The following is an 11,625-nucleotide window of genomic DNA, read 5'->3' on the forward strand; positions in this document are numbered from 1 at the left end:
CAAAGCAAAAATCTTCAGGGATGATGGGAAATGGGAATAGTATTCCTTTCACTCCATACAGGTGCTACATGGAAGCGAGAAAATGGCATTGGGGTGGAATGTACACAGATATTAAAAACATACACATCTACACACATATTAAAAGGCTCACCATCGCCATCTAGTATCACATTGTATATTGCACTTAAAACACACTTAAAATGTTTTATTCGCAGCTGTATAGCTGAGTCTCCAGGACTCTTCCTTTCTCAGATGGCCTGTGTGAATTGATCATTTTATGCTTCTGTAAAGCACTTTCTTCTTCTAATCCACTGCTGGAGGAAGATGGAGCAAGGATCAGGGCCCAGGTTGTACATGCACTGTTCATGGTGAGGCTTAATTGCTACTGGTACACTGCTATATACATTTTTTAAATCTTAAATCTGCCACTTATTGAAATCTGAACAAGTATTTGTTTCATGAAATATATACAATACTCTCCCCCAAGAAAGTTTCTCTTTCTTAAGATAAGCATCTTAAAGATAAGGGTAAAGGTACCCCTAACCGTTAGGTCCAGTCGCGGACGACTCTGAGGTTGTAGCACTCATCTCGCTCTATAGGCTGAGGGAGCCGGCGTTTGTCCGCAGACAACTTTCGGGTCATGTGGCCAGCATGACTAAGCCGCTTCTGGCAAACCAGAGCAGCGCACGGAAATGCCGTTTACCTTCCTGCTGGAGCGGTACCTATTGATCTACAAGCACTTTGACGTGCTTTCAAACTGCTAGGTGGGCAGGAGCTGGGACCAAACAACGGGAGCTCACCCCGTCGCGGGGATTCGAACTGCTGACCTTCTGATTGGCAAGCCCTAGGCTCAGTGGTATAGACCACAGCGCCACCCCATCCCTTTAACAAACAACAAAGGTGTTCCCCTCTCATTGTCTGAGTTTCCCAGTAACTCAGTAAAAAATGTTCTCATAAACTCATTGGGATAGAAAATAACATTATGAAAATGTCTTCCACTGAATCAGATAATGTGATGCATGTTTATAACTCCTCCATCCTGCACATGCATAACTTAACCTGACACAAGCAAATAACCCTGGAAGTAATAAGCTGTGCACAATTTGATTTACAAGTTAGCCAATATTTCACAACCTTCATTTTATTCTGCTTTTGAATAAATAAATATTAACAAAATTATTACCAAAAAAATCAGCCTTAAAAGGGGATAGACAAATTTTGATTGGCCTTAGTAGCCAGCTAAAATACCAGTACATGCTGGCCCTGACCTCAGAGGGGCGGTGTCTGGTATCTGATGCCATGCTGAACATCTGAAGCAAGGATCTCCAAAGCTCAGCACAAATATAGGAACAACCTTCACCTCACAGCCTCTGCAGCTCCATGCTGAGAAGAAGTGCAACAGATAGTCTATACAGTATCATGCTATAAACCACTCTCTGAAGTGTTGTACCATATGTAAGATCATGAACTCCCACTGTCATCCCCAAGTTGAAGCTAGGTTAGGGTCTCATTGCTTCTTCCTCTGCCTGTCTCTGCAATAGCCACCTCCCCCCTTTTATTGACTATGAAACTTTTAGTTATTTTGCTATGAAACTTTTAGTCATCTCTTCCTGCAATGCAGAAAAAGTACTCACAAAGTCTAAATGTTATTCTCCTTGGATATCTTTATTAAAAGATTAAAGATTTATACAATCTGAAGATGGACGGTGTATTTGCACAAAACCATGTGAGGTAGGTTAGGCTAAGAAATGATTTGCCAGAAGTCAGAGAGCTTGCCAAGGTTCACCACTCTATCCATGTTGGGATGGGGATGCAGTGGTGGATGACAGCAACACCTCATGCAATAAGATCAAGGCTGAAAGGGACTATGAAGAGAGGAGGTTCATATGTTCAGCACCAGCTGCTGGTCTGAAAGGAGGATGACAAATTAGGAGTCACAAAGATCCACTTAGGTGGATGGGAAGTGAGCACACTTTGTGCACAAGAAGGGGCTATCTTCATGATGAACAGATTTGCAGACTTCATTAAATCCAGATATTAAAAAAAATGTTTTTAAAATACAACATTTAAAGTCAGGCTTGTCAAGTTCTTCAGCATGCCACAATTCTAGCCATGCTTTTATTTTCCCCACTTTTCAGGAAGTTATGACAGTATATGTCTAACATTTTGCCCTGCTGACTTTGAAGACTTGACACTTTACTGAGTCATACAAATCTATGACTCAATTTCAACATAAGTTCTTGTAAAGAATACAGACACTGGCCTCTCCCACTTTCCTTCCTCATTCACACTTTCCAAGGCTTCTCTATATATATTGAAAACACACATTAACTGGAACCACAAATTCACTGATTTCTTTAACCATGGGGCAATCACTCCCACATCTTCCTTATGTCATAAACAGGGTATGAGGTGCATTCCTCTTATATTCATTAAACTGCCACCACTTCCCTTTTTTATTGTCAAGCAGGAAAGCACTTAAGAGGTGCTGTAATTTATCTGAGGGTAGAGAAATAGTATTAGCAAGCCCTCTGGATTGACCAGGCAATTCTAGCCTTGCTTGGAACAATCTCCTTATCCTCCTTTAGCACACTTTCGACTCCTTTGCTATTGAAAGGTTCCTGTGGCACATTAAATACTAACCAATTTATTATGGCATAAGCTTTCATAGGCTAAAGTCCATTTTACCAAATGCATTTTAAAGATAAATTGTTTCAAAGATATTTTAAAGATGTTTTATCACTTGTGTGTTTGTTGCCCCGGACTCCTTTGGAAAGGCAGGATATAAATTTAATAAATACATGTATAATCCTCAGCTGCCAATTGAGGATTACACTTCCTGAATCGGATGAAGTGGATTGGAATTAACCAAAATTTTATACATGAATTTGTTACCGTAGATGTTAAGGTGTCACAAGACTGTTTGCTGTTTTAGAAAAGAGGTCATCTACTCCAAATGTGTTACAATATTCTAGATTTAAAAAATACACAAAATGCCAGGATAAAACTTAAGACATAAAACTCAGTTACCATTGCCTCCCCCCAAAGCACCCTGGAGCAAAAGAAAACTTTCAGACTGTAGCTTCAGAAGCTCTGGCCAGCCTTTAGTTATAATTACGGGCTTTAGATTTAGCTCTGTAATGTTATCTGAGAGTGCTGCAGTCTACCCTTTCAAACTCCATTACATAAAAAGGGACTCAACAATTGAAGTCTAGTACTCACTGAGTTTGTAAAGCTCTATCTGAACAGTGGTACTTCAGCCTGTGGATGGTAACTCACATGACTGATTGCTCCTTCATACAAATTCTCTGCACACAGAAAACTAGATTTCAGGAGGAAAAGCTGTAGCCTGACATGCTACATGACTATGTGGATATATATTTTTATTTATTTTATATGGGGGAATGTTCAATCCTGTGAGCCTCCCATTGAAACCTAAAGCAGTAAAACCCTGGCACACCTTTGCCACCTCAGTGAGAACTAGGGCTAATATTCAAAGTAATGTTAAATCAACCCAAAAAATCACTTTGCATCTCAGTGCTCAACTGGGTGTGTACCTTGTTAAGGAAATAAAATAATATTTCATTATAAACAAAACTCTACAATAGATGGCTTTTTGCTCATTAATGACAGATAGAAAATCAGACTAGAAGAAAGAATTAAGAGAAACCAGCCTTGCACATATATTTTCCCTGTAAGAAGACTGCATAATATGTTCTTACTGTGCCCCAAGATATTAACAATAAAATAATTGTTATATTTGAACAATGAACTACAGGGTGTATCACATATGAATGACAGCCGCTGTTAATCTTATAACTTTTTCATCAAACGTTCAGTAAAGAAATAAAACTCTTACTAAATTAGTAAACCTTAGAACCCTGAAATTTCTTGATTTCTGACTCTAATGTATTTTCTAAACTTTCAAGAGAATAAGCAATATTAAACCCTTGAAAAATCACAACATGTAGCCTCATATACAGGTGCTCCTCTTATCCTAGCAAACAATTTATCTTGAAAGTCGTACTTGGAGAAGGAAATAATTTTGGCTGCTTTAAGAATCTGATCTCAACTGAAAAAAGAGATCATGTAAAAAAGAATTATGGAAATGCCAGCTTTTGTGTTGACTATAAAACTACATGTTTCTAATGCCCAAAACAACAAGCATAAGATCAGCCTTCACAGAAGTAAGTGAAAGGAAAAGTTTTGACTGGTATTTGTTCCAGTCTGATTTTAATTGCTATTAAGTTTAGAGCAAGAGTTCTTGAACTTCGTCTTAAGCCAAGTAGGTTACATAGCACATTCTGCTTCATTCAGCCAACTAGTCTAGAAGACTTGGTACCTCACTCTTGAACCAATAACAGACATAGATATTTTTTTTAAGGGAAGGACTACACATACGTGCCTCGGGACATGCTTGAGATTTCTCCAGAAAAAAGCACTATCCAGCAGCAAAATACAAGCACATTGTCACTTAACTATAGACCATACTGAATCAGTGTTCCAATTCTGAGCCAATAAATGTCACTGAGAAGCCCATGCCTTCTTAAAACAAATCTAGTGACTTAGAGAAGTACCACTCAATTAAAGCTGCAATCTCTTACACACCAGAAGTAAGTCTCACTGAAATCTATATTGAGCTTACTGCTGAATAAACAAATATAAGATTGCTCTATAAAAAGCCTTCAGTTACTAAATGATAATCGCTCCTAAACACACTGTAAGAACTATCAAGTTGTAATTTCATCCACATAACTGTTACGATTTGTAGATTTTTTAAAAAATGTATAAAGGTATCAAAAGTTTAATAATATTTATAGAAAAACTAGCATGTCAAACAGTCTTTAAAATGCTAGTTTATTTTCCTGTATAACTATTTTAAAGCAAACAATAGGTCAATTCTCCATCTTGAGACACTGCAGTTTTATCCACATTATTTTTAGACTTTAATATTTAATGCAAGGTCATTATTTACAACTGGACTAACTAACTCAAGTCACTGGAACAATTCTGCTCTTCAGGTATAGGTATATTGATATGATTAATAATAACAATAATTTTATTATTTATACCTCACGCATCTGGCTGGGTTTCCCCATATATAGGACAGGGCAATGTCATTAATGTTACCTTGGGATGTTTCAACTCTTTTATTTTATGTACACAAACTTTAAACAAATATTTTCAATGTATCTGAAGCTCCCATCAGGAGTGTCACCCAGGCATATTATCCTCCATACTAAAGCATTCAAGTAGGTCAATTCACTCAACCTGATTTTCCATTTTTCTTTGCTACTCATTCTGTGGCTCCTGCAGATTACCAAACAATGTGTACCTGAACATTTTAATCTGTCTGTACTTCTGCATACCCCATGTTTCTTGGAGCATGCTGAGAACACCCTCATTTCTCAGTATCCCTTTTTGGCACCAGTCCTATCAGCAGTCACCACCTGAATTCACTGTTGTGGGGAATGGGTAGACTCCCTCATACAAGGTGCAGAGCTGCACAACAAGGAGAGCTAAATGCGACCTTCTATGATTTCCTCCAGCCACATCTGTCAAGGCTCCACACCCTCTTCAAGTGCTATTGTCTGTCTCAAATGAGTTTTTAAATTGTGTTAGTGACTCTTGCTTGCATGGATAGAGAAGGGTATGTGTAGGAACTTTTGACTTTGCATTTCTGGAGTGTAGCTTACTATATGAAAGTAAGTAGCACATCCAATTCCCTACCCACTTTGTAACTCTGGTCGATCACAGCCATGTGGCCTCTGGCAAGCTGCCCAAGAAGCAATGTGGCCCTCAGCCTGGAGAATGTATCTAGCCCACCCTTTCCTATCAAAAGTGTTCTTATTAAAGAGTCCTGACAACCAATCATGCCCTAACCTCTAAGAAGCTGCTAACAGGGGGGCTGCAGCACATTACATTCCACCCCCAGTTTCTCATTTTTCTTTTCTAACTGACACTCAATGTCCTGCAGCTACTGAGAATGCTCAGTCCTCATTGGTCTACTTTGGAGGGTTGTCCCCTTCAGTATTTTTCTTCTGCAAACCTCATGGTTCCCCCAGGTATGTTTCATCTCTTTCTCAATGGCTTCAAGCCTGTTAGTGCTTTCCGTTTCTGTTAGAGGCAGTGAAGAAGACTGAGGTTTGCACTGTATTATTAGTTAATTGATTTGTATTTTAGCATAATTTAATCTAGCACATTTTGATTTGAACCTCCTTGATAGTTTTGTAAACTACCAATGTAGTAATGAGTAATGAAATTTATATACACTTGCATACATAAGTTTGAAAGATGAGATGGATAAATTCCTTCCCTTGGAGGTTCAAAGATAGTTGGAACTGGATATACCGGTAAGCTTTTAAGCAGGGTGGGCATGATAAAGACAAGTAAACATGAGAAAGAGAAGTAAACTGGGTCCAATTTCTTTACCATATTTGAAGGAAAATGTTATTCCAGATCACAGTTTCTAATAATTCTGACTTTTATTACATTATCTTGCAGTTTGCATTATGGCATAGCTTGCTTGTATGAATTAGCTGCATTTAATTTATTTACTTAATAGCGTTTGCTTTCATCCACCCACTTTGTTTGCGGAATGTTGACCCAACCGATAGCCATTCACTAAAGAAGATTAAATCTATCTGATCTTCCAATTCCTTCCAGTAATAACATGCTCTACTTTTTCATCAGGTTAAGGAAAACCATAGAATTGTGGAGTTGGAAGTGACCACAAGGGTCATCTAGTCCAACCCTCTGCATTGCAGGTATCTTTTGCCCAACATAGGGCTCAAACTCACAACCCTGAGATTAAGGGTCTCATGCTCTACCAAATTAGCCCAGTCATGGTAGTTAGACATCAATATAAGAGCTGTCTTACATATGCTTACTCAAAAGTAAGTACCGTTGTATTCAGTTGAGCTTATGCATACAGGAAAGTGAGCACAGGATTGCAACCTAAATCAAAGTCTATTGCATTTGCTGTTTCCTTAGCTTAGATGACATTATGGCAGATTGTATCCTCTTTCACAGTCTTAAACAAAACTTGAACTTTCCCTATCAAAAGTTGTCAAATTCTCATAAAAGAGTTAATATTCAAGAGTTTGTGTCTGATTCCTTTCTTGTTAACAAAGGCCACAATCAAGTTGCAGTTACAGGCAACTACTGTCCCTTGACAGTGTTGTACATCTCCAGCGGAGAAAAAAAGATGCAGCTTGATGGCCCAGATAATCAGCATGGTATGAATACGCACTTGCTTCTGCACATAGATCTCCTTTACTAGATCATGATACATTTCTAATGTTAGTTTAACAAATGAAAACATATACCGGTATGCACTGAAATATGGCCTTAGAGACTTTATTCTAATGGATATAGGTATAATTTTAAATGATCTACCTGTCAGTGTTAACCCTTATTCATGCACTTAAAAATAATCTGTCATAGTCTAAAATATGTGGGATTAACAGATCAAAGGAAACCATCAGAGAGATTTTTTCCTCTCAGCAACACTGGAATGTTTCCAGAAGATAAATTATGACAGCCAGCATGCTCTGTAAGTGCAAACATGGCTATTGTTTTGCCCCACATCAACTGTGAGGTTATTATCCAGATAATTAGCCCAAGCCACTTCATGGTGGCAGCAGCTCTATACATGCTACACTATTGGGCAGACACAGTGTGTGATGAGGTCTGACAACAAAGAATGCCACTAAGACCACTTATGCTGTTCCAGAAAGTAGGTTTATGTTTTCCTGAAGAGAGGCAGCTGATAGGGGAAGGTTCTGCACTCCTCACTTCTTTATGCTTCTTGAACTCTTCTCACCACCATCTTAGGAACCCACAAGTAGGAAATGCTACAATAAACAGTAAAAATCATCTTAACAATGCCATGACAGATGAGTCATGTTGCTGTGTGCATGGACTCAGAACAGGTGGCTGCTCTGACAGTCTCAGCTGAAAACCTAAACATACCACATCTCTGTTATTGTAAACCCTTCCTCCCTGCAGCAGTGTGAAAAAGCTATGCTATTTGCAAGTACAAAACCTAATATTCAGCTAAGAGTATGCCATATGCTGTGCCTGTGCCTTCATTTGGGGAATAAGAAGTGTTAAAATAATATCAGATAAAGGGATAAAGAGGTAAAAGAAACTGAGTGATATCTAACTAAGTCATAGTCAAGGGCCTTCTCAGTGGTTGCTTCCAGACTTTGGAACTCCCTTCTTATTGCAGGCAGGTGAAGACTTTCTTGTTCCAATACTATTTGGGAACTGACTCCTTTTAGGGGAAGGGCTGGGGAAAAGGTGGGATGAAAATAAATATAATAATAATAATACTAAAGAGTAAACCCACTGAAATTAATTTACTCATCCATTAGTTTAAATGAGTTTACTCTGAGTATGACTAGCATTAGGTTTCATCCATTATCTTTATATCGCAAATCATAGCCAGTATTAAGAGCGTTCAAATACAGAATGTTCTGTCTGCGGGCAAACAAACAAAAAACCATTTTGCAAAATACCACTCATGCTTGTTGTTTGTTATGCTGAGGTTAAAACCTGTCTAGGAACTGCATTCTGACATGGAACTGCTGTGTCCTGGCGTGGGAGTACAAAATATCCTTTGACAGTGACATAAAATAATTCTGCACATAAAGGTTTCCTATTCCCCAGCCAGTATAAAAAGTCTGTCTAGTATTGCTGTAGAATTTAAGAATTCGTTACTGTCTTCTGAAGGAGATTATGGAGAACTCAACAATGAACGTCATGCCAACATTAAACTCTTCAATAGGTTATTATCCTATTGTTCTTCTTACAACAATGAAATAAACAAATTTCATATGATGTCCTATTTTTAAAATCAAATTACTACCATTTGAAGTCTTATTACTTCAGCTCTTGTTTTATTATATTCACTAAACAATCCACAGCAAATGCAGGATCTTTACAATGCATGCTATGTGTCACTTTTCATATGTATTGTTTCTTTGACTGCACAGTCAAATGACAGGTACAATCTGTTTGCTGCTCGAATGAGTTTATGGAGCTGACTTTGAAAAGTGGTTTACTGTGTTAATTTGGTTTTTTTTTAAGTATGTTTGAGCTAGTATAATCATAGATTTTGAAGGCACATGCTAAGACATGTAAGGCAAAGATAATATGGTATTACATTAGTCATGGACATAAAGTGTGTATTACATATAACTGCTTAATCTGTTTAACATATTTCTCCTAAGTACATAAGAGGAATTCATAACGTCACATTTTATTTCCTGTGTTAATCATATGATTGATTAATTACAGTCTTCAGTAAACGGGAACATCAAACCAATGTTATAAAAAGTATGTATTTCCACTTGCTTGTTTCCTATACATTTTTCACATGGATGTGTATAGAACCATGATGTATGCCACACTGATATCACTGGAATTTACTCCCAAATAAGTTAGCATAAGATTGCAGCCTTGTTTTGGAATTAAAAAGGAACACAAAACAAAGGCACAAAGCCAACAGACATTAAACCTCCTGGTAGCAACATGCCTGGGTTCTGACAGCTGCTTTCTTTGTTTTGCTTTGCAGTGCCCTCCCCCAATCCGTCATGCTGACCTACATGAGTAGCTTTGCATCATTTTATTTTCCACAGGCTTTCTCCAAGCAGGAGCAAAGGAAAAAAGGTGCTGGAGTGGCTCTGGTAAATAAACAGGCACACAGCCTGGGTATTTCAGAAACTGTGTATCAGTATCAAATATAGTCCACCCATGCTGCAGTGCCTAACAAGGGCAACGGAACAGGAAGGATGCTTTTGTTAGGTGCTCTATCCAAAAATGAAACGTCTCATGCACAAACCAAGGCATCCTTTCAGGTACAATTAAGCTACCCTGCAGTCTCCCAACTGCTTGCCTATACACCAGCCATAATGCAGCATTTAAAAGACAGAAAATATTACTGATCATAGAACTCTAGATTTCAGCCCAACAGAGAGAAGAAAAACATTCGCAGCGAAGCGGGAGGGGCGAGGGGAAGGGATTATCAGAAAATGCTAACTAGCAAGCTCTTCATACAAACGCCGTCGTTTCTGGGGAAGATGGGGCAGTTGTATAAACAAGACAAAACAGAGGCGTTTTTGTTGCTGTGGGTGCGGGAGGAGCGCGCGAGAACGTCGCCGACCTGAGGCGGGTAAGAGGAGGAGGAGGCAGCCCCTATAATCCATGGGGAAGAAGCAGTGCTAAGTGATGGAGAAATGGTGGAGGAAATCCTCGCCGTGCAATTGCATTACTGGGGGATGTATGCAGCCTCCCGCCTCCCGGGAGCGGGAGACGACGGAAGAGGGGAAAGTGGGAGGGAGGCGTTGCTAGGGGGAAAGATTCGCCTCCCCCCAGAAAGAAAACAAGGCGGAAAACAGCGCGCGAAGGGCACCCCCAGTCCCCTTTTGGGGCCCAAGCGGAGCCTCAAGAGCACAGAGGCCGCGGGGCTCAGCGGCGGCCCTCGCCCCGGAGCTTTACCTTCTGCCGGCGGTCTCCGAGCGCCATCGCCCAGCGTGACGGTTCCGTCCTTCCAGATGCGGATGTCGGCGGGGCTCTCCACCCTGCGGCTGGGAGACTCCCCGCGGCGGCCTCGGGAGCGGAGGGAACCGCAGCACTGGTAGCAGACGGCCCACGCCTGCTCCTCGTTGATGGGCTGGCTGTAGAGCTGCAAGATCTCCTCCAGAGACAGCGCGTCCCGCATCACCAGCGCCGCCGCCAGAGACCGGCCTTCGTCGTCGCCGCCGCCGCCGTCTCTGCGGCCGGAGGTGCCCGGCAAGGGCTCGTCGCTTCCCGCAGCCCCGCCGTGAGCCATTCCCTCTGCCGGGAGCCGAATGATAATGATAACCAAAAGGAGGAGATGATCCGCCGCGCTCGCTCTGCCCTCTTCGTCCTCTGCCTTCGCCGCCTCGCTTTACCTCAGCTGCTGCTGCCGCCGCGGCTGCCCGTTGCCCGCCGCCTTCATGTTCTTCTCCCCGCACCCCTCCCCCCTTCCCTCAATAAATAAGAAAGCGCGTGAGCCGCCCCAGTCACCGGCGAGGAAGGCAAGCAGGCAGCAGCAGCGCCGCCACCGCCACCACAGAGCGAGTCAGTTCGTAGCTGGAGGGGGAGGAGAGTACGGAGGGCGGGAGTCACCTCATAGCAACGCAATGGCGTCCCTCCTCCTCCTGGCCTCCGGCTCTGCTGGGTTACACTGCCGCCTGCCTGCGGGAAACAAGGACAGCAAGAAGAGGGGGAACGAACCAGGGGGAGAAGTATGTACATGGTATATCATGTGTCCGGGTTAGAGCCAGCCACGAGGGCCCGGGCTTCCCCAGGGAACAAAATTAATTAGGCGCCAAAGCCTTCCGCATGAGGATTTGCCGGGCGTCAGGATATGACTAACTTAGCCGCAGTGCTTCAGTACTAAATTAATAAGGAGCCTGCCATTCCACCCCACCCCACCCCCCGAGCTAAACCTGTGAATTCCGGAGTGGTATTTCAGACATAATTTGGGAGGAAGGGACCCTTTGCTCAGTGGTCCAGGGCAGGTTTTGTATGCAAGATGGTCACCTTCAGCCTTGTGACCATAGCTGCCAGGTTTTCCCTTTTCTCGCGAGGAAG

The 11,625-nt window shown here is 41.4% G+C and overlaps 1 protein-coding gene across 2 annotated transcripts in view; it reads right to left on the reverse strand.

The window, feature by feature from the left end:
• SPIRE1 (spire type actin nucleation factor 1) overlaps positions 1 to 11,078 on the reverse strand; it is a 92,000-nt gene extending 80,922 nt beyond the window's left edge. Inside the window, exon 1 of one of the 2 annotated variants that reach the window (XM_035125596.2) lies at positions 10,504 to 11,078. In XM_035125596.2, the coding sequence (XP_034981487.2) occupies positions 10,504 to 10,837 (334 nt within the window). In that variant the 5' untranslated portion in view covers positions 10,838 to 11,078. The remainder of the gene's footprint in view (positions 1 to 10,503) is intronic. The other variant, XM_035125597.2, reaches the window with a different exon arrangement.
• Positions 11,079 to 11,625: the final 547 nt, after the last annotated feature.

The sequence above is a fragment of the Zootoca vivipara genome, chromosome 8, assembly GCF_963506605.1.
Source record: "Zootoca vivipara chromosome 8, rZooViv1.1, whole genome shotgun sequence".
NCBI classification, from domain to species: domain Eukaryota; kingdom Metazoa; phylum Chordata; class Lepidosauria; order Squamata; family Lacertidae; genus Zootoca; species Zootoca vivipara.